Raw genomic sequence first — 24,211 nt, 5'->3', positions numbered from 1 at the left:
TAAGAGGTGTGTACGTCCTCACAAAAGCTGTGAAAGGTGGGAAGGAAATGTGCCTGTTCCCTCCCCCAAGCCATGACTGTTTTCTGTGAGGTTTTCTCATGAAAATATACAATCTGGAGTTTAAAAGTTGTTTTCTACATAAACTTCTCTAAAACCTTGACAGGGATGGGGAGGGATGCAAGATCCCCTCAGCTATCAAAATCCATGGATGCTCACTTGCAACTCGTATCAAATGACTTATTTTCATACACCTACTATCATCCCACATACTGTCAATCATCTCTAGATTTCAAACCCAATGAGATGCAATTATTTTCCTGAACACTCTGGTGCACACATGGTTGAATCCACAGATGTGGAACCCATGCATCTAGAGGAATAGCTATATGTACTTTTATTTCTTAAAAAAAAAAAATTATTTACACGTGTGTGTGTGTTAGTGCTATTGCCACTGCAAATGAACACTAGACACTTGTATCACTGATTGTGCCCAGTTTACATGGGTGGCTTGGGAACTGGTCCCAGGATAGCAGCCTTTAACAGCTCAGCCACCTTCCAGCCCCATTTTCATTTCTTAACATATGTAACACACATACACACACACAGTGGTGCTTATGTAAATGTGACACCTTTGATCACAATATTCCTTCCATGGACAGGGAAGACAAGATTCATCAACAATATACATCTGTTTTAAGTCACTTATCAGTTTTTATTAGTATGATAACTGAGTGGGTTAATAAATTTGATGCTCTAGAACAGCAAAAATAAGAGATCTTACCCTGGAATATGATGATCCATGAGTAGCTTCCTCAAAATGTTTTTCAAAACAGTGAGACAACTTCAATGGATCCTTAATAGTCAATTCAGTGGGCAGAAATCAGCTTTTGAGAGTTCAATTTTTGTATTTTACAAAATAGATTTCAGTAGAATATATCTAAATACATTACACAGTATCAGAGAGCAAATATCTTTTTGGGAGGGAGCTTTTTGAGGCAATGTCTTAATATACAGCCCTTTCTTGATTGGAAGTCACTATGTGGACTACAGTGGCCTTGATCTTGCAGCAATCCTCCTGCCTCTACCTCTTGAATGTTGAGATTATAGAATGTGCCACCCCAACCTACACAAGAAAGCAAATACTTCTGTCAATATATGCATTCATGTACAGGGTGGTCTCAATGCAAACTGCTTCTTACAGTGTATATAATCAACTACTGTTCTAAGCTACCCAATTCTCTAACTTCAGCTTATAAACAGGAACTTGGTGACATAAAAAGAAGAAAATCAGTAAAAGCAACAATGGCCCTCAGAGGCAATGACTGCATACACCTTGTTGTTCTGAATACCTGGGATGAGGCAGCAATCAGCTGCTAGGTCTTTAGCCTTAAAGCATTAAAACACTCTATAAACCCACCACTACACAGTCTGGCTCTTAGCAAAGACATAAATAGATAAGCAAAATACATTTCTAAACCAGGCATAGTGGTGCACACCTTTAATCCCAGCATTTATTTTTTATTTTATTTTATTTTTGGTTTTTTGAGGTAGGGTTTCACTCTGGTCCAGGCTGACCTGGAATTCACTCTGTCATCTCAGGGTGGCCTTGAACTCATGGCAATCCTCCTACCTCTGCCTCCCAAAGGCCACCACACCGGCTTTAATCTCAGCGCTTAGGAGGCAGAGGTAGGAGGATCACTGGGAGTTCAAGGCTAGATTGGGACTACAGAGTGAATTCCAGGTCAGGCAGGGGCTAGAATGAGAGGCTGCCTCAAAAAAAGAAAACAAAAAAGAAAAAGAAACCAGGATTTAATAGCTAACATCCCAAACTCTCATTACAGTGTGCAATAAACAATCAGCTCCCCTCAGTCAGCTGAACAGAAAACTGGTGGTGAACAGTGCTCACCAGTGACCAGTGTTCCAGTGAGAACAAGATTTAGTTCCAAGCAGAATTCACAATCATTTGTCTTTACTTAGAAGTTCTTAGTTAATGGCTATCAAGCAATCTAAATTAATTAACTTAAAGTCCCTGAACCAGCTTTTGGTAAATGTTGTAGTCAGGTTTGCATTGCTGGTAGAAATCACCCGACCAAAAGCGGCTTGTGGGGGAAAAAAGGTTTATTTTGGTTTATAGACTCAAGGAAGCTCCATGATGGCAGGGGAAAATGATGGCATGAGCAGAGGGTAGACATCACCTCCTGACCAACATCAAGTGGCCAAGAACAACAGGCAAGTGTGCCAAACACTGGCAAGGGAAACTGGTTATAATACCCATAAGCGTGCCCCCAACGATAAATGCCCTCCGGGAGATGTTAATTCTCAAATCTGTATCAGCTGGGAACCTAGCATTCAGACTATCTAAGTTTATGGAGCACACCTGAATCAAACCACCACAGTAACTTAGTAGGAACCACTCATTTTCAGCAGTGATTAGGTTTATAGGTCCAAGTGGGCAAAGACTACAAAAACAGTCTACGTGCTGCCAAACAGAAATGAGATGGAAGCATATTATCCCTGTGGTGCTCTGCCTTCCTCTTCCCTCACTGAGTTCAAGGAAAACTTAGAAAAGGGCAGGAATGCCCCTCTCCCCTCCCCAGTCTGTTTTGAAATGAAATGCAGATCTCAACACAGAGCATTGTAGAAATAAGACACAAAAGTTGGTGTGTAATGGAACTTCTATCAACATACTATTCTACTGATTTTAGCTGAAATAGTGTTTTTTAAAATATTTATTTGAGAGAGAAAGAAGCAGACAGAAAGAAAGGGAATGGGTGTGCCAGCGTCTCTAGCCATTAGCAAACAAACTCTAGACCTTGTGCATCTGGCTGTACGTAGATACTGGGGAATCGAACTTGGGTCCTTAGGCTTTGTAGGCAAGTGCCTTAACAGCTAAGCCATCTCTCCAGCCTGTTTTTTTAAACATTTGTTTTGTTTTGTATTTTAAGGTAGGGTCTCGCTCTAGCCCAGGCTGACCTGGAATTCACTTGGTAGTCTCAGAGTGGCTTTGAACTGATGGGAAGCCTATGTCTGCCTCCCAAGTTCTGGGGTTAAAGGCATGTGCCACCATGACCGGTCCCCCCCTTTTTTAATAACAAGGTCTCGGTGTAGCTCAGGCTGGCAAGAGGCCCTAGCATGTTCATTTTCTTTCTTTCTCTCTCTCTCTCTCCCCTTGCAAATAAAAATATCTTAGAATATAAATTTGGAAATCTGTGCACTTCTGTAAAAAGTTTGTGTCTTTAACATGCAAAATTAAGTGACTGGACCATTTTAATTCTAAAAGTTACACTACACTAAGCCAACATGTGTTCAAAGCAACAATGACCCTATGAAATGCCTTATGGCAGTAAGAAATCATTTTGGTATTTTCAAAGTGAACACTGGCTGTAAATAGCCTGCTTCACTTTGCATAACCCTGAGTTGGTCATGATGGTGTCTATTATGGTAGCAACATGTGGCTAGTGCCATTCAAACTAACCTTTTAATTGCATTTTAATTAATTTAAATATGAGAACTTGAGTTATCTCTACCTTAGTGGAAACATTTTGTATACTTGGAAAAAACTTGGGCATGTGAAGTTACTTTTTCATGACATAGTAGTAAATTTTAAGAAATCTAAGTAAAGATCAAGCATTTTCAATGAAAACTTTATGTTTAAAGTGAAATGCGCCGGGTGTGGTGGTGCACGCCTTTAATCCCAGCACTCGGGAGGCAGAGGTAGGAGGATCATCATGAGTTCAAGGCCACCCTGAGACTACATAGTGAATTCCAGGTCAGCCTGAGCCAGAGTGAGACCCTACCTCGAAAAACCAAAATAAATAAATAAATAAATAAATAAAGTGAAATGCATTGCAACTGTACAATACATACCAGATTTCAGACTTTATATGAAAGAAAATTTTTCATTAGTTTTAAATCAATTACATGTTGAACTCATAATATTTTGCACATACTGGGTTAAATAAAACATTGTTCAAATTAAATTCACCTGCTTTTTACCTTTTGGGGGTGGATTTTTGAGGTAGGGTCTCACTAACTCAGGCTGACCTGGAATTAACTATGTAGTCTCAAGGTGGCCTTCAACTTACGGCGATTCTCCTACCTCTGCCTCCCTAGTTTGAGGACAATGCCATCACCAGACACTCTTCTTCCGTCCAATATCTGAAACTACTGACCACAGCTGAGACTCCCTGAAAAGTCTTTCCCCCATCCTTGGTGTCTGTGACTGTCTACCTCTCTTTTCATTCTTTCCCAGGCTGTCTTTCTCTTCTTGTCCCCAGGGTCCCAGTCTCAGTTTTCTGTTCTATTCTTTGGACTCCTGAGGTGACCTCATCCATTTCTCAGCTGCAACTATCACTTCTATCTAGAAGATTTCCAGTGCTTATCTCCATTCTGACCTTTGTCCCATTTCCTCTGGAAGTCCCACCAACTTCTTTCTCAGCATGACTGAGGGGGAATTCACTGTATGGAGGACTCCTGTCATTCACCTGGAAAGCCTGGGATCTCTACCCCTTTCTATAGTCCTCAGGTCACAGTCGAATTTACAGGCAGTCTTTTCACAAGAATCCTTTTCACCACAGCCTCCTAAGTGGGCCTGTTGAACTAAAATTCTCCCGTTAGTCCCCTCACACTCTATCCTGTCCCCCTTGGCTCTACTGCCATTCTGCTCACATTGCCTTCAACTTTCAACAGGTCCCCACTGTCTACCATGGGAATACTAACTACTCTGTAGGCACTATATAGTCTCAGGGTGGCCTCGAGCTTGTGGTGATCCTCCTACCTCTGCCCCAACTGTTGGGATTAAAAATGTGCACCACCACGCCCAGCCTTGCATCAACCTTGCAAGACATTACTGGCCCACCTGGCCTGCTCTCTGTCTCCTAAACCCAACTTTGCCCATCAGCTTTTATAAAAGTCTTCAAGAAGCCTTCTCAAATGAATCCAGCTTAAACCAGTACTTCTCTCTCAAACACCTCAGGTATTCCTAATAACCACTGGCAGTGGATGGCACACCTTTATAAAATAGTGTCGCCTACCACCATTGAACAGCTCCTTATACTGTACACAATAAGCATACAATCTTTCAACAGCCTACTAATGAAATCAACTTAAGGAGAATCTTAGTAAGCTTGAAACAGATGATTTTTAATATTTTTAATTTTTTATATTTTATTTTTATTGATTCATTTATTTACTTGACAGAGAAAGAGGGGGAAGAGAGAGAGTGGGATGCCAGTGCCTCCAGCCACTGCAAACGAACTCCAGATGCGTGCACCTCCTTGTGCATTTGGATGTGGGTCCTGGGGAATCAAACCTGGGTCCTTTGGGTTTGCAGGCAAATGCCTTAACCACTAAGCCATCCCTCCAGCCCTATTTTTATTTTTATTTTTTTTTATTTATAAGCTGGATGTGTTGACCAACACACTTGGGAGACAGAGGTAGGAGGATTGTTGTGAGTTCAAGGCCAGCCTGGGCTACAGTGAGACCCTAACTCAAAAACAAATCAATTTTTAAAAAATTTATTTACTATTAGTGTGTGTGTGTGTGTGCACATACAAGGGCCTCTTGCCACTGCAAATAAATGTCAGACACTTGCACCACTTTTTGCATCTGATTTACATGGGCAGCAAGGGAACTGAACCCAAGCCAGTAGGCTTTGTAAGCAAGAGCTTTTTAAAAAAAAAAAAATACCAGAGAGCAAGAAAGTAAGAGAAAGAGATAGAACTGGTGCATCAGGGCCTCCAGCCACTGTAAACTAATTCCAGATGCATGTGCCACCTTATGTGCATGTGCAACCTTGCATTGTGGCTTACGTGGGACCATGAGAGTCAAACGTGGGTTCATAGGCTTTGCAGGCAAGCATCTTAAAGGCTAAGCCACCTCTCCAGCCTAGCAAGAGCTTTTAATAGCTGCGCCATCTCCCCAGTTTCAGATTCTCAAATCTTTTCCCAGACCAGATCTCTAATTTCTGCAAATCTTCATTTGAATGGCCCAAAATTTATTAACTCCAAAGCTAAACTCATGACCTTCACCTCACATGTATCCTTGTCTAGGGGTATTCTATCTTAGTGAATGGTATCTCCATTCTACCCAGCATCCCAAGTTAAAGATGGCAGTGTCAGTAGACGGGAAGAAATAATAAAGATTAGGGCAGAAATTAATGAAATAGAAACAAACAACAAAAAAAAGCCAAAGAATTAATGAAACAAAGAGTTGGTTCTTTGAAAGGATAAACAAGATTGATAAACCCTTACTGACCAAAAGAAAGAGAGGAGACACAAATTAATAAAATCAGAGATGAAAAAGGTAACATCACAACAGATTCCAGAGAAATTCAAAAAATCATAGGGACATACTATAGAAGCATATACTCCACAAAATATGAAAATCTGAAAGAAATGGATGATTTCCTTGATTTATATGACCTACCTAAATTAAATCAAAATGAGATTAATCACTTAAATAGACCTATAACAAACATGGAGATCTGAACAGTTATCAATAATCTCCCAACTAAAAAAAGCCCAGGCCCAGATGGATTCACTGCTGAATTTTACCAGACCTTTAAGGAAGAGCTAACACCATTGCTTCTTAAGCTTTTCCAGGAAATAGAAAAGGAAAGAATTCTACCAAACTCCTTCTATGAGGCCAGCATCACCCTGATACCAAACCAGGCAAAGATAGAACAAAAAAAGAAAATTACAGACCAATCTCCCTCGTGAACATAGATGCAAAAATTCTCAACAAAATATTTATTGGCAAACAGAATACAAGAGTATATCAAAAAGGTCATTCACCCTGACCAAGTAGGCTTTATCCCAGAGATGCAGGGATGGTTCAATATATGCAAATCTATAAATGCAATACATTATATATAAACAGGTTGAAGGACAAAAATCACATGATCATCTCATTGGACACAGAGAAAGCATTTGACAAAATCCAACATCCCTTCATGATAAAAAGTCCTAGAAACATTGTAAAACATGTTTTTGTTTTTGTTTTTTTCCTGAGGTAGGGTCTCACTCTAGCTCATGCTGACCTGGAATTCACTATGGAGTCTCAGGGTGGCCTCGAACTCACTGCGATCCTCCTACCTCTGCCTCCTGAGTGCTGGGATTAAAGGCATGCACCACCACGTCCGGCTCAAAGCATGTATTTTTATGTATTTATTCCCACCTTTGTATGTGTATGGGCTGTACCATGACTCTTTTGTTTAAAACTATCTTTGGGCTGGAGAGATGGCTTAGCAGTTAAGTGCTTGCCTATGAAGCCTAAGGACCCTGGTTTGAGGCTCAATTCCCCAGGACCCACATTAGCCAGATGCACAAGGGGGTGCATGCATCTGGAGTTCGTCTGCAGTGGCTGGAGGCCCTGGCGCATCCCTCCTCTCCCTCTCTCCTTCCTTCCCTCTCCCCCCCCCCCGCCTCTTTATTTTTGTGCCTGTCGCTCTCAAATAAATAAATAAAAATAACCCCCCCCAAAAAGATGGCAGTATCCTTTGACTCAATGGTCAGTCTTCCTAAATGTCCCTAGAAGCCATTTATTTCCTCCCAACTCTGCTGTCATTTCAGGGCAACATTCCCAGAGAATACGATCATATCATCTAGTTGTGTTCTCAAAAATCCAATTCCCCCAAATCCAATCTGTGTAAATGACATTCCTACTTCAAACCTTTTCCAGTGACTTTAAAGAAAGATTTCCAATGATGGAGAATGAAATTTCAAAGGGGAGAAAGGGGGGGGGTATTACCATAGGATTTTTTAAATTTTAAATTTATTTTATTCTTTATCTTTTCACAATTTTTATTAACAGTTTCCATGGCCATGGGATATTTTTTATAATCATAGAAACTGTTAATAAAAATTGAGAGAAAAAAAAAAAAAAGAAAGACTTCCAGGGCTGGAGAGATGGCATAGCAGTTAAGTGCTTGCCTGTGAAGCCTAAGGATCCCAGTTCGAGGCACGATTCCCCAAGACCCACATTAGCCAGATGCACAAAGGGGCGCATGCATCTGGAGTTCATTTGCAGTGGCTGGAAGCCCTGGTGTACCCATTCTCCCCCTGCCCCTTCTCTCTCTGTCTGTCGCTCTCAAATAAATAAATAAAATAATAAATTTTTTAAAAAAGAAAGAAAGACTTCCACGGCTGGAGGGATGGCTTAGCAGTTAAGACATCTGCCTACAAAGCCAAAGGCCTCCGGTTTGATTCTCCAGGACCCATGTAAGCCAGATGCACAGGGTGGTGCACACATCTAGAGTTCGTTTGCAGTGGCTGGAGGCCCTGGTATGCCCATTCTCTCCCTCTTTGTCAAATAAATAAATAAATATATTTTTTAAAAAAAGAAAGACTTCCAACATGACAGACACTCTGTGCTTCTGGCCAAGACTTAGCTTTTCGGCGTCACCTCATTTCCCATCTCATTTCTTCCCTTAAGCATAATTACACTCCAACATCAATGTTCACATATGCTATATGCAGTTTCCAAATATGTCTATGTCCATTCTTGCTGCAGGGACTTTGCACAAGCTGTCATTTACCCTAAGCACCTGTCAGCCTCCTCATATTTATGTCATTTCTAATTTAGCAATGGTAAATCAGAAAATGTGTACTTCTTTATAAAATGCTAATAGTTTAATATCTAATATGTAGTAGGCAATTGATTATTTGCTGTATGAAAGACTAAATAAATAACAATTTTCCAGGTTTCACAAAAACAAATTCTAAGACCAATAAATTAAAAAAAAAATGTATCATAGCTTAACAGTTAAGGTGATTGCCTGTGAAGCCTAAGGACCCAGATTTGATTTCCCAGGACCCACATAAGCTAGATGCACAAGGTGGTACATGCATTTGGAGTTTGTATGCAGTGGCTTAAGGCCCCAGTGTGCCCATTTATTCTCCCTTTCCCTCTCTCCCTCTCCCTAAATAAATAAATAAATAATTTTTGTTGTTGTTTCTCTGAGGTAGGGGCTCACTCTAGCCTAGGCTGACCTGGAATTCACTATGTACTCTCAGGGTGGCCTCAAACTCATGGTGATCCTTCTACCTCTGCCTCCTGAGTGCTGGGATTAAAGGCATGTGCCACCATGCCCAGCTTTAAATAAAGTATTTTTAAAAAATTGTTCCTAGGGTCAAGTGTGATGACTAGAGTGAGACCCTACCTCGAAAAAACTCCAAACAAACAAAAATATTGTTTCTATCATTTATATTAACTCAAGAGTATTTTGTAAAATGGACTACTGACCTAAATGTTAATTTTACTGTACTTTTGAGTCAAAACTAGGAGAAATCTGGTTTTACAGAATTTACATGCCTGGGCTGAGATCAAAATGAAGGGGAGAACTGGATGCTATGTTCTCCTTTGCCATGTCAACTCTAACACTAGTTCATGTGAGACGCTGAGAAGTTTTTGATGCAAAACAGATCATGTAAAAAGCAGCCAAGCAAATGTTATTTACAGAGACAGAGCCTGAAGGAAACAGGGTATAAAGAGAGGGCATCAGAACACAGAACATGGGGACTTTAATAAAAAGAAAAATCTTACTGTGCCTGTCCTTGTCCAATCCCTGTACACATTTCATGATCCTGGTAGCCACAGGAAGCATGGAGGATCATGCCAGTAATCTATGAAAGTGAGAGGCTGAGGCAGGAAGACTGCCACTAGTTCCAGGCCATGGGCTATATGGTGGGTTCTAGGCCAGCATGGGCCACAGAATAAGATCCTATCTAAAAAATAAAATAAAAAGCCTTTCTGGTTTATCAAACAAGGCAGACAGAGCTGGAGAAATGGCTCAGCAGTTAAAGGCATTTGCTTGCAAAGGCTGTTGGCCCAGTTCGATTCCCCAGTCAACACGTAAAGTCAGAGGCACAAAGTGGCACATGCATCTAGAGTTTGCAATGGCAGGATGCCCTGGTGCACCCATAGTCAATCTCACTCTCTCTGTCCCTCTTAAAGACAACTTTCGTTCATTTGTTTGTTTGTTTTTGGTTTTTCGAGATAGGGTCTCACTCTAGCTCAGGCTGAGCTGGAATTCACTATGGAGTCTTAGGGTGGCCTCGAACTCATGGTAATCCTCCTACCTCTGCCTCCTGGAGTACTAGGATTAAAGGCGTGCGCCACCATGTCCAGCTTCTATCCTTCTTAAATAAATAAAGGACTTAAGAAAAATAAAAAGAGGTAAATACTGCAAAGGGGAAGGCAATACTAAAACAACTCTGGCCTGGCCCTCACAGCATTTACTTTATGCTTCACCAGAACCTCCTCTCCTGGCTGGGAGGGTGTGGTGGCACATGCTTTTAATCACAGCTCTCAGGAGGCAGAGGTAGGAGGATTGTCATGAGTTAGCAGCCACCCTGAGACTACATAGTGAATTCCAGATCAGCCTGGGCTAGAGTGAGACCCTACCTCAAAAAACAAAACAAGAATTTCTTTTCCCCACTTGGGACCTACAAGTCACACTGAATTCCTGATAACCTTACACCACTCAGGTTTAACTCAAGTAATTATTTTTGAATGTAAATGCAGACTCTTCTCAGGCCTCAAACTGTTATTAAAGATGTTTTATTTGGGGCTGGAGAAGATGGCTTAGCGGTTAAGGCATTTGCCTGCAAAGCCAAAAGACCCCGGTGCCATTCCCCAGGTCCCATAGAAGCCAGATGCACAAGGTGGTACATGCATCTGGAGTTCGTTTGCAGTAGCTATAGGCCCCGGCAAGCCCATTCTCTCTCTCTCTCTCAAATAAATAAATACACAAAACATTTTTTTTATGTTTTATTTGGGCCAGAGAGATGGCTTAGCGGTGCACTGTCTGTGAAGCCTAAGGTCTGAGGTTCAATTCCCCAGAACCCACATAAATCCAGATACACATGGTGGTGCATGTCTGGAGTTGATTTGCAATGGCCAGAGGCCCTAGTGGGCCCATATTCATTCTCTCTCATTATCATGCTCTTTCTCTCTCACAACTTTTTTTTTGTCTTGTTATTGGAGGTAGGGTTTCACTCTAGCCCAGGCTGACCTGGAATTCACTCTGTACTCTCAGGGTGGCCTTGAACTCATGGCGATCCTCCTACCTCTGCCTCCCGAGTACTGGGATTAAAGGCAAAGGCCTGGCCTCACAAAAATATTTTTAAAAATGTTTTATTTGCAAGAAGACAAGGAGAGAAAGGAAATAGGTGCAACAAGGCTTCTTGCCACTACAAACATCTGTGCATCTGGCTTTAAGTGGGTACTGAGAAACTGTAGCCAGGCCATCAGACTTTGCAAGTACCTTAAATAGCCAAGCCATCTCTCCGGCCATTTTCTTTTCTTTCTTCCTTTTTTTTTTTTTTATCTCTCTTTCTTTTCTTTTCTTTTTTTTTTTTTAACAGGACCATAACTAGATAGCTAAGGCTGCCACTAAACTCAATCCTCTTGCCTCCACCGCCAGAGTACTGGAATACTGGAATCACCAGCTTGTGTGCTCTGTCCTGCACTCAAGTACATTTATGTTAAGCACCTCCCCTACTATCCACTGGTCTGGCCTCTGGGAACAGAATAACCAAGACAGGTAACGCCTCAACTCATCAGCAGATTCTGTACACAAACTGCACATTTTCACATGGTGACACAAATAAGGAATATTAAAAAAAGTAAAACCAATGTGGCTGGTGAGATGGCTCAGCAGTTAAGACACCTGCCTCCAAAGTCTAATAATTCAATTCTCCAAGTTCAATTCTCCAGAAGGTACTCAGGAGGCAGAGACAGAAGGACTACTGAGAGTTCAAGGGCAGCCTGAGACTACATAGTGAATTCCAGGTCAGCCTGGGCTAGAGCAAGACTCTATCTCAAAAGAGAGAGAGAGAGAGATAGTAAAAAGTTTCCAAAGATAATTCAAAATGTAAGTTTGAAGAGGAATTTTGCAGAGCTAAAGAAAATATGATAAAGTGACTATCATGACAACCCTTAAGTAGAAGTGTGGAACACTCTCAGAAGCAAAAATTACCATTTATTCCTAGATTACAAGTAAAAAGAACTACAGAATTTTATACTAGTCATAACCCAAGGTAAGTTAGTTATATAGTTAACAAATAGCGAATATTTCCACATAAACCAAGTGGCTGTTCAGAATTACTGGCAAAATCAACTCCAACTCCCCCAACATGTTCATCAGGATATAAGTGCTTGGTGAATATGAAAGAACATAAAACATTAATATCTTTTCAGGCCAAGTGACTTCAATTCACCTCCCCTCATTCCACCACTGGTCTAATTACAAAGCAGGTGAGGGAAGGGGGATTAGGGTAAATTCACCAACAATACTGTACTAGGAAACAATTAGCATATGTTGCCCTCCCTCTAGCTCATGCTCAGAGATCTCACCTTGAAATCACAAGTTCCACTCAAAGTCCAATACCTTAAATAATGACTAAAAATGAATAAAGGAGCTGGGTAGGGTGGCGCATGCCTTTAATCCCAGCACCTGGGAGGCAGAGGTAGGAGGATCACCATAAATTTGAGGCCACCCTGAGACTACACAGTGAATTCCAGGTCAGCCTGGGCCTGAGTGAGAACACTACCTCAAAAAAAAAAAAAAAGAAAAGAATAAAGGGTAGCCTCAGCTGGAGCGAGAGCCTACCTCAAAAAAGAAAAAGAGTAAGGGGGAGCTAGAAAGATATAGCTTAGTGGTTAAATGTACTTGTTAACAAAGGTTGAGTGCCCTGGTTCAAATCCCCACACTCACATAAAGCCAGATGCACAAAGTGGCACATGCATCTGGAGTTTTGTTCACAGTGGCAAGAGGCCCTGATGTACCCATTTTCCCCACCCCTCTCTCAATTTTCTCTGTTCACAAATAACATAATAAGACAGGTGTGGTGGCGCATGCCTTTAATCCCAGCCCTTCAGAGGCAGAGGTAGGAGGACAGCCATGAGTTCAAGGCCACCCTGAGATAGGTCAGCCTGAGCTACAATGAGACCCTACCTTGAAAGAAAAATGAATAAATCACTTGGCTTCCTTAAATCAGGGCTTTCCCTTCTCATGAATGTGCCTGTTACCAGGTACTTCTAAAATGACAGCACACACACCACAGCCAAGTGGGGACAACCAACCATACACAGTGCTTCTCAGGGAGAGGGAAAGAGCACATTCACGCAGAGACGCTGCGTGCACAGGAAATTAGTCAATGGTTACATGATCTCAGGTATAAAAATTAAACTTCCCTCTACTTTTCAGTTATGAGGCAGGTAGGTAGGTGAGACCACCCTGTAGCACTGTTATTGCTCAGCCTGCAGGATAGGACCTGATCATGTCTCCATCCATCACACACCATTCTTTCAGTGTTCCTGGTAGAGCCAAAGAGTTGGAGGAGCTTAGAAGTCCGTACTTTAATTTTTGCAAGTTTAATTTTTAAAGGACTGTCCCAGCAGTGATAGTGAATGACAAATGGTCACTCGAAGCTGAACAATAGAGATGAGCTTATACCATCTATCCAAAGATGTCACTATTTGTGGAGACGGGATGTAAGGCCAGGAAAACTTCTGCTAAGTATTAGCACATTTTATGTCTCAGTGATGAACCTGGGAGTCTGAGGTAGAGTACTGCTGAGAATAAAGACTGATGGAAAACCACAAACACAGCCAGCATAGGAAATAAGAAGGAAGAAGATGAAGATTATGTCTGCTTTCTCCAATAAGAAACTGCTTCTGTATAAGCCATCTCATTTTTAAAAAGTAAAACCACAACATGCACGCTTTAATACCTCTGGGTTTTTTGCTCTTCATAGTACCAACCACATCTTTAAAGTTTTTAACACTTCAATTCACATTACCAGCAAAAAAACTTTAAACAAAAGGCACACTGGCTGTGTCACTGATGTTTATTTGCTCTGAATTACCATTCCTTCAGCAAGCCATAGGATTGACTCTGTAAGCACTTAGATCCAAAATGGCAGCTGAACTGATAAAACCCCACCAGAGCCCTGACGCTTCCCATGCAGGAGACTGATCGCATTTATCTCACCTTTCCACTGTCTCTGGGAAAGACAGTCCTCATAAGGCACATGTCAATGGATCTGATGGCATTCTGTTAGTGTTCTTAATATCACCTCTTGGCCAGGACAGCAGGCCTAGTTCTGGTTCTTTGGGAACTGAATGGACTTGCCATTTACATGCTTACACAGTCCACAGAAGCAAGCTCAAGGCACAGCATGGAAAGCCTAGGTTTTCCTCACTTCTTCAGTGAGGCTAACTTAAGAACAGAAGTAAAATGAATCAACCAACAAGCTCCAAGTAATCACTTTCATTTTTAGAGAAAATAACAACATAAACCAGAGTTCCAGTTTTCCTTAGGCCCATCAAAACACAACACCTCCATCACTAATGTAACTTCCATTTTTTTTTAATTTAAATTGCAAAAAGAATTTAAAGAGGCAAATTTGTTTGCCTCTTTAATGTTTCCAATCTCTTTACACAAACACTGAATTTCTATCACCAAAACATTTACATTGAAAATGCTAAACCAGCACTTCTCTGCTTGTAACCATCACTAATATAATAACAACACTACTTTAAAAAATAATAAAATACTGGCTCTTTAGACACAGAGGACTTTAATTATCTTTATATATTCAAATGGAAAGTCTTTTTGTTAAATTAGCGTGAAAGTCCCTTCATCTACACACAATTGGCCCAAAGAAACAGGCATTTTCAACAAGAGGCCAATCTATTTGAACACTGAATAAAGCTTTTGAAAGCACTACACACCCTCTTCCAGACTGTCAAATTTTCAAAATGGTCCAGCATTTTTCCCCATTTTATTTTATTTTTAACACTTTCAGGCCCAGCAAGCATCTCATAATTAGACTGATTAAAAAGGAAGCAAAGACAAACGACAAAAAAAAAAAAAAAAACAAAAAAAAAACCCACGGCTCCCATCTGATCAAAATGATTCCATTTGTGCTTAATGAGCTTTACTCCAAGTCTACATACTGAATGATGGGATATGACAATTCAACATTTGCATATTCTAAATGCCTTTTCTAAAGTATACTTTGTAGCAGATTTAGAACAGTCTCTTTCTCATGCCAATATGCCACAGCATAAATAAGGAGGGCACAAATTAGGAGAAACAGAAAAGAAAACAAGGCTTCAGAGTGTTGGGGCTGTGCCGAGGGGGGAATTTACTCAAGAGGTGGGGGCAAGTGACCCACCACATCACCAACTACAGTCTTTTCAGCCCACCAGACCAAGAAGCATTACATCACACCCTCACAATGATAGGGGGAGGTGGCTCTGAGAAAGCAAGTTTTCAGCTTTCCTTCCTCCCAGCTTTGGGCTTCTAGAAGCCTGTATCAGGAGTAATGGAATTTAACTTCAGGCACCACACATTCAGGGGCTACTAACGCACGGCCTCTCGTTTTTGTTACCACCTCACAAAGAAAACACACTGTAAAGGCAAACACACAATACACCTAGAATTTGTGTTAAAAGCTTGTTATTCATCTGTGTAATATTAAACAAAAAAATTATTTCATGTGAAATGGAAGCCAGTGTACAGGGAAAATTGGTTAAAAAATATAATATATATCCTAATCAGAGTGGAGCTGTTGATATCTCTAAAATAATGTTTACAAAATAGTCCTGCCATTTGGTTGAAACCACCATCAAAATAAAAGCGCATCTGGCTGCACATTTGAGAACACAGAGCCCTAGAGCAAATGAGCGCGCGCAGAAAGGAGGGGAGAGCCACATATTGCTTGGGTTTCAAGCAGGGGAATCTACAAACCTCAAACCTCCTGGTGTTCTCTCACCCCCAACCTGAGCTTTAAAATGTATCGGGTCTCACTCTACTTCTCTCTAGGAAGGATGGCCCAGTTTAAAGGGGAAAAAAAAGGCTTTCTCATTCCCGGGCTTGTCCTCCCAGATCCTTTGTCGGCCTTAGCAGCAGCAAGAATGCAAACCCATTTATATTTATGCAAATTTTTGCAGCACATTTAAGGGGGAAGGGGATCTGTGTTTTTTAAAAACCTCTTTCTAAATATCAAATTTCCAATTACTCGCAGCTTTGTTTATTTGCACAACAGATACAATGATGAAAACCTACATATAAACTACAAGTGCAATTAAATCACTTCAAAATTTAAATATTTTACTAAGTCTTTTCCATTTCTAAAATGCCAAACCAAAAGTACATCACGGGTCTGATTTACAGAGTCACGAAATGTCTGCAGCCAGTCTCCACGCTACACAAATGTCGATTTGCAACACCATTAGTGAAACGGTTATACAAGATCCATATAAATCAATTGGTTTTAAAAAAAATTGAAAATGTTTACCAACCTCATAAAGTGCAGCAGTGCTTATATCCAGCAAATTGAGGCATACAAGGTAGAAATGGAAATGAAAAAAGATCCAAAAAATGAATTCTTTTTGTCTGTCTGTTTTTTTGTATTTTAAATATTCAGAAACCAGCAGAGACTCTGTCGGCCATTTTGGCTTGAACTAACTCTCTCACTCACTCTCCCTCCTGCTCTCTCTCTCCCCCTCTGTCTCTAAAGGAAGCAGCTTTTTGTGACCTTCAAATAGAGGCGGATCACGTGACTTCGGGTGGGTTTGTCAATCAGGAAAGGGGAGGGAGCTGGGGCTGAAGCTTTCTTAAAGGGGAAGCCGTCCTTTTCCACTCACTTTCATTTGTGCAATGCTGTTATCTCATACTCCCGCCTACAGCGAGTGCATGTGAAAGTGGCAACAGCATAAGGGTAACAGATGAACAAAACAGAGAAGCCTTCACTGGTTTACAGAAACAGGCTCAGCTGCTAGCGATGCTTGCAGATCCTAGATCTTATTATCTGGCTTGCTTGCTAGTTATTCCTGGGATATTTGGGCAAGCATAGGCTGGCAAACTGATCTTTAAAAGGGTTTTAAACAGAGATTTACGCAAACAAGAGCTTAGTTTTTAGATTAAGATGAACTATAGGGCACACCTGATCTCTAGCTACCTCCTAAAATGACTGAAAGTTACTCAACCCAAGCACAGAAAGAGATTAGGTGGCGGCCCACCTCACACAGCAAGACAACTGCAGAACAGGGACTGCTCTCCCAATTTTGAAGTTGACATTTATTGTGTGAATACATGCTCAGAAGCTCCTCCCTCAAACCCAAATAAAAACTATGCTACAGCATTACAAACTGAATTCCTCTGGCTAGGGCAGCTCTGAGTCATCTTTAATCCCCTCCCCCACGGAGGAAGTAACTCAGCAGCCGGCAGAGACCAGGCACTAAATTAAAGACTGCCTGTCGGCCCAACTCCTGGTTCCCCAAAGGCATCTTGACTCCTGCCCACCTAGGAAACCCATCCTGTGCTTGCCTTATTGGCCAGATGGCTAGCAGGAAGTAGAACTTCAGTCCTAAAGGAAGGCTCTAGCTTCCCTAGGCATCTGTCTTGGCAGGGGCATTGTGAGACTGGACATGTATTGATAGTTTCTTTTCTTAGAGTCTCTGCTCACCTTATCCTGGCTATGACGAAAGTCAGTCACAACCCAGGAAATGCATCTGGATCCTCCTAGTCTAGGCCAGGTCTTTCTTTTTCTTCTTCTTCTTTTTTTAAAATTTATTTACATGAGAGAGAGAGAAAGGAGGGGGAAGAGAGAGAGAGAGAGACAGAGAATGGGCCTCTAGTGGCTGTCAATGAACTCCAGATGCATGCTTCACCTTGTGCATCTGGCTTCACATGGGTCCTGGGGAATTGAGCCTGGGTCCTTTTGCTTTATAGGCAATTGCCTTAACTGCTAAGCCATCTCTGCAGCCTCCCCTTTAAAAAAATTTTTTTAAAATTTATTTTCAAGCACAAAGAGCTAGAAGAGAGACAGGACCTCTAGCCACTGCAAACAAACTTCAGATGCATAAGCCACTTTGTGCATCTGGCTTAATGTGGGGACAGGGGAGTCAAACTCAGGTCATTAGGCTTTGCAGGCAAGCACCTTAACTGCTGAGTCATCTTTCCAGCCCTAGGCCAGGTCTTTCTGTTTAAATTTCCAGGATGTCTTTCACTATTTCAGAGTAATGGTTTTAGCTGCGATTTAGTATTGGTGACAGGATCTGCTTAACTCTGGTCTTTGCCTATAAATGGTCAACCATCTGAGGGCAAACACATCTTCCTTCACAGCAATGAGGTGCCAGTCCAAACTCAGAACTGTAGGTGAATAAATGAAGTATTAGAGGCTGTTTTAGAAGCGTGCAGAGAAAACAGAATTCAGGAAAAAGCAAGCCATAGTCTTTAGAAACTCCCATCCATTCTGTCTGTTTTAAGGATCACTGATAATATAAAGAAACTAAAATGAGAGAGAGTATGCACAAGTGGCCTGTGGACTTTCCATATCTCTAGAAACCAAAACAGTGGGCCCCCAAAATGCTTATCACAAAGGCTGACTGGCCAGCAAAGAACCAATGGAATTTCTGGAAGCCTTGGTTCTCCTTGTCAAAGGACTGGCCAGTGGAGTCTAAACCCTACATGTTTGGCCCCTTGTGTCTTTATATGTCTCCTTCGCATTGTCCACACAGAGAAGAACAGGAAAGGGGCTGTTTCAGGGCAGGCAGAGGTCAGTGCCCAACAGTCTGTCAGCTTGGATATATGTGATGTGAAATGCTTCTTCCACTGTCTGCACAGCACAGAGGAGAAGAGCCAGGCCCCAGACCGACAACTGAGATGTAGGAAAAGCAGGAAACTCCTAAGCTGGAAATTCTGAACATTAATCTATTTTTATCCTTCCAATACCTTCCAGATGAGTTGCAGAAAGCTTACGTGGCGCATGCTCAGTACATTAAAATGCGTGGAGACTAACTGTACAGCCACCTTGTTTCAGTTTGTGATGGTCACAACCTCTACAAAACTAAATTAGGCTTTCTCCATTCTCTTTTGGTATTTTAGTGTGTGTTTAAATGCACTTCCTCATATGTATTGAATAACTAGCTGTATGATAAGTCAAGAAACATAAATACACTTTAAGAAAAAATACTAAAATGGGACATGGTGGTGCATGCCTATAATCCAGCATACAGTAGGCTGAGCCAGGAGGATCATGATTTGGAGGTCAAACTTGGCTACAAAGTGAGATCCTATCACAAAAAGTTAAAAAAATATGCAAGGAGCTGGGCGTGGTGGTGCACACCTTTAATCCCAGCACTTGGGAGGCAGAAGCAGGAGGATCGCTGAGAGTTCAAAGCCACCCTGCGACTACATAGTGAATTCCAGGTCAGCCTGAGCTAGACTGATACCCTACCTCGGAAAACCAAAAGAAAAAAAATCCAAGGAAACAAAAACAACAAAGAAGAATGTATACATTCTAATGAACACTATCTTTCAAAGCTGGCACATTTGGAGGTGATATATAGAAAACTCAAAGAATTTTTATCAGTAAACAAAATTTAAAATTAACAAACTGTCCAGGCTTGGTGGGATATGCCTTTAATCCCAGGAGTTGGGAGGCAGAGGTAGAAGGATCTCTGAGTTTGAGGCCAGCCTTGGACTACAGGCTGAATTCAAGGTCAGCCTGGGCTAGAGTAAGACCCTACCTTGGAAAAAAAAAAGTGAAAATAAAAAATTAACAGACTGAACATTTAACTCAAAAATATAGAAAAAGTCATAAACCCTAGAAATTAATGAAAAAAGCATATACATAAAGTAACGGCTCAAGAAGACAGAAGAGTAGTAATCAGAATCAATAAAACTAGCTTTTTAAAATAAAACTTTTTATTGACAGCTTCCATAAGTATAGACAATAAACCATGATCATTCCCACCCATCACTGTTCTCCCCTCTCAAATCCACTCTCCACTGAATCCCTTCTTCTTTCCATTTTGTCTCTCTCTCGACCCCCACCCCCAGCCCTCCTCAAGGCAGGATTTTGCTCTAGCCCAGGCTGACCTGGAATTCACTATGCCATCTCAGGCTGGCCTCTAACTCATGGCAGTCCTCCTACCTCTGCCTCCAGAATTCTAGAATTAAAGACGTACATCCAGCTTCTCTTCTATTTTGTGAAGGTCTTATGTGGGTACTGTTGGCACTGTGAGAGAGGTCATGAATATCAAGACCATTTTGTTCTGGAAGACTGCATTTTAAGCAGTCCTGCCCTTTCTTTGGCTCTTACATTCTTCCTGCCACCTCTTCCACAATGGACCCTGGGCTTGGAGGGTATGATACAGATGTCTCAGTGCTAAACACTCCACTGTCATGTCTCAGCACTATGGTGACTTCTGAGTCACCCCAGTGGATATCATCACCTGAAAAGAGAAGCTTCTATAACATAAAGTGAGAGTAGCATTAATATATGTGTATGAAAATAAAAAAGCTTTTACAGGGCAGTTTGGTGAGCATAATATATGCACTTAGCAAGCAAGCATTACTCCTAGAGCTCATGAGCTCCCCAGCCACAGGCTTTCTTTTTTTTAATTATTTTTTTGTTTATTTTTATTTATTTATTTGAGAGTGACAGAGAGAAAGAGGCAGATAGAAGAGAAGGGGCGCACTAGGGCCTCCAGCAAATGAACTCAGACATGTGTGCCCCCTTGTGCATCTGGCTAATGTGGGTCCTGGGGAATTGAGCCTTGAGCCAGGGTCCTTAGGCTTCACAGGCAAGCACTGAACCGCTAAGCCATCTCTCCAGCCCCATAAGCTTTCATTTTGCTTGGTTTTTCAAAGTAGGGTCTCATTCTAGCCCAGGTTGACCTAGAACTCAATCTGTAGTCCCAGGCTGGCCTCACAGTGATCCCCCTACCTCTGCCTCCTGAGTGCTGGGACTCAAGGTGTGTGCTACCATGCCCATCCCCAGCCATAGGCTTTCAGTTGCAGGTATGTATCTTTACCATGGAGCAGGGCTCCAGTCCAATTAGAGAGCAGGTGTTTTCCCTCATAGCAGACATGCCACTATTGCACCAGCTGGCACATGTGGCCTCGTTGGCCAATCTTGTGGGGTTTTTGTTGTTGTTATTGTTTGTTTTGTTTTTACAAGGTCCCCGAACTGTTTAACACTGTTGACTTTTCTCTCCCAAAAAGCTGCTTGCAGCATACATTTTTCCAGCTAAATTGGAAACATCCTCCTTGCTAATTAACAAGGAGGACATTTCCAATTTAGCTCCACTTGATTTCTCAGTGTCCTGCAGCCCAAGCATGTGTTGTCTTCAGCAATAGGGTCTTACCATCTAGTTCTGGTGGACAACCAAGAGCCTTGGCATTGAATGGCCTATAATGTTTTGGGGGCACCAGGGACTTCCCTGGCCAACAAGTCACTGGAAGGTATCACAACCCTGGCACTGAAATTTTTCTATTAACAATCTATAGCTTCTAGGCACAACATTATCTATGTCCATGGGATACTTCTGCTTTCTCTCTCTCTCAGCATCTATTTTATTGGCCAGCAAAGAGGTAGGATTGCATACAGCTTATTCATAACATCTTAAATTTTGATTACCCCTCCTCCCACCCTTCCTTTATCCCTTCCCCAATCCCTCTCAGACCATTCCACCTCAGTAACCTGACCCTCTACTTATATATCTACAATACCCTCCCCTTAAGCCCTACCCCTTCTACCCTCCCTTATGGCCCCTTTCTAGCTCCCTGGCCTCTACTACTGACTTTTACTCCAGCTCCAACTCTAAACATTTGTAGCTAGGATCCACATATGAGAAGTAACGTGTTGTTTGACTTTCTGAGCCTGGGTTACCTCACTTAATCCTTTCCAGATCCGCCATTTCCGAATAAGTTTCATAATATTTTTTTTTTGCATCACCACTCCTGATTTCATTTTTTTTTAACTGCTAAATGAACAGAACTCCATTGTATACATGTACCATATCTTTGTTCTCCATGTATCAGTTGAAGGACATCTAGGCTGGTTCCATTTCCTAGCTATTGTGAATAGAGCAGCAAAAAACATGGATGAGCAATTATCTCTAAGATAGTGAGGAGAGTCCTTAGGGTCTTTGCTATGCCCAATGCCATCTTTTGCAGCATTAATGTTTACTCTGTGCCACTATGGATTTGGGGGGGATTTTTTGATATTATGGCTCAGTTAAAGATCTTGGATTATGGAGATGTTTGAATATCATTGGGACGGATAAAAACTATGGGGACTTTTTTGTGGGGGAGTTCAAGGTAGGGTCTCATTCTAGCTCAGGCTGACCTGGAATTTACTCTGTAGTCTCAGGGTGGCCTTGAACTCCAGTGATCCTCCTACCTCTGCCTCCCAAATGCTGGGATTAAAAGCGTGCACCACCACACCTGGCTTCTATGGGCACTCTTAAAATTGGACTGAATACATTGTATTTTATATCATGTATGGGTAACAGTTTATGGGAGTCAGGGGCGGAATGTGGTGGTTTGATTCAGGTGTCCCCATAAACTTCGTCCCAGCTGATGGAGATTTGGGAATTAATGCCTCCTAGAGGAAGTGTATTGTTGGGAGTGGGCTTATGGGTATTATAACCAGTTTCCCCCTGCCAGTATAGGGTTTCACTCTAGCCCAGGCTGGCCTGAAATTCACTATGTGCTCTCAGGTAGCCTCAAACTCACAGTGATCCTCCTACCTCTGCCTCCCAAGTGCACCACACCTATTTTAGGCATACATCTATATGTACGTGTGTGTGTGTGTGTGTGTGTGTGTGTGTGTGTGTGTGTGTATCTTATGTATTTATTTGAGAGAGAAAGAGGTAGAGAGAGACAGAGAATGAATGGGCACACCAGAGCCTCCAGCCACTGCAAATGAACTCCAGATGCATGAGCCTCCTTGTGCATCTGGCTTATGTGGGTCCTGGGGAACTGAACTGGGGTCCTTTGGCTCTGCAGGCAAGCGCCTTAACCACTAAGCCATCTTAGGCTTTTTCTTTTCAAAAACCCTTAAATTTGGGGCTGCAGATGCAGCTCAGCAATAAAGCATTTGCCTAGCGTGGACTCCTAGCTCTACAACAAACTTCAAATTCTTTACTGTCTTACTGCCTCTCCCATTCTCTCAAGTGCTGGCTTAGATGCCCACCGTGCCCAGCTGCTTCTGTATTTTTTTCATTTTGTTTTGCTTTTTGTTTTTTTAAGGTAGGGTCTCACTCTAGCTCAGAGTGTCCTGGAATTCACTGTGTAGTCTTCTCAGGGTGATCTTGAGCTCTCAGAGATTCCCCCTACCTCTGCCTCCCAAGTGCTGGGATTAAAGGCGTGCACCACCATGTCAGAAAACTGCTTCTGTTTTGTTCTGAGACAGGTTCCTCACATCATTTTGTGGTGCCCACCTGTAATCTCAGCACTTGGGAGGCGGAGGCAGGAGGATCATGGGTTCCAGGCTAACTGTTCACAAGGAGACAATGTCTCAAAATGGCAGGGGCTGGCAGGATAGTTCAGTGGTACAGGCACCTCCTGCACTGCAAACAAACAAGCCAAAATGCCCTGAGCAACCACACTACAGGAAATCCTGAATTCTTCTCATTTTTCTCTCTTTTTTTGAGACAGGACCTTGCAATAAAGCTCACAATACTTCTGCCTCAGTGTCCTGAGAGCCCGATTACAGGAGTGTACCACCATACCTGTCTTTATATTCTCTCTTTCCAAGGTGGGGGTCTCACTCTAGCTCAGACTGATCTGAAACTCACTCTGTAGTCCCAGGCTGGCTTCAAACTCCCAGCTGTGTTTCCCTAAGGCTGGGATTAAAGACGTGCACCACCATGCCTGGCCTTTATTCTTGGTCTTTATTCTCATTTTAAGAAATATCAGCAGGATGTGGTGGCGCACTCTCACTCTCTCCCTCTTTCTCTAATACATTAATTAATTAATTAATGCAGGGCATTTAACCCCAGCACTCGGGAGGCAGATGTGGGAGGATCACCATGAGTTCAAGGCCACCCTGAGACTACAGAGTTAATTCTAGGTCAGCCTGAACCAGAGTGAGATCCTACCTCGGAAAAAAAAAAGAAAGAAAGAAAAGAAATATCAGAGATGGCTTAGTAGTTAAGGCATTTGCCTGAAAAGCCTAAGGACTCAGGTTCAATTCCCCAGTACCCATGTAAGCCAGATGTACAAGGTGGCACATGTGTCTGGACTTTGTTTGCAGTGACTAGAGGCCCTGATGTACCCATTCTCTCTCCATCTGCCTCTCTCTCTCTCTCTCTCAAATAAATAAAATTTTTAAAAGAAGGAATATCATAGAACTGTTGTAAAGTGAAAGGCTGGGTCACTGTGCAGCCAAAAACATGAAGTGAG

At 41.9% G+C, this 24,211-nt stretch overlaps 1 protein-coding gene across 3 annotated transcripts in view; it reads right to left on the bottom strand.

Annotated features, from left to right (window-relative positions):
* The window catches only part of Tnrc6b (trinucleotide repeat containing adaptor 6B), a 285,060-nt gene that overhangs the window by 142,770 nt on the left and 118,079 nt on the right, over nt 1-24,211 (bottom strand). The window contains exon 1 of one of the 3 annotated variants that reach the window (XM_045151730.1): nt 16,315-16,508. The exons of the other annotated variants lie outside the window; for them this stretch is intronic. Within the exon in view, the coding sequence (XP_045007665.1) occupies nt 16,315-16,319 (5 nt within the window). The 5' untranslated portion in view covers nt 16,320-16,508. Of the gene's footprint in view, nt 1-16,314; nt 16,509-24,211 lie in introns of those variants that run through there. 3 annotated transcript variants of the gene reach the window in all.

The sequence above is a fragment of the Jaculus jaculus genome, chromosome 6, assembly GCF_020740685.1.
Source record: "Jaculus jaculus isolate mJacJac1 chromosome 6, mJacJac1.mat.Y.cur, whole genome shotgun sequence".
NCBI lineage: Eukaryota > Metazoa > Chordata > Mammalia > Rodentia > Dipodidae > Jaculus > Jaculus jaculus.
Note: the sequence above shows the minus strand (reverse complement) of the source record. Positions and strands in the feature narration are given on the sequence as shown.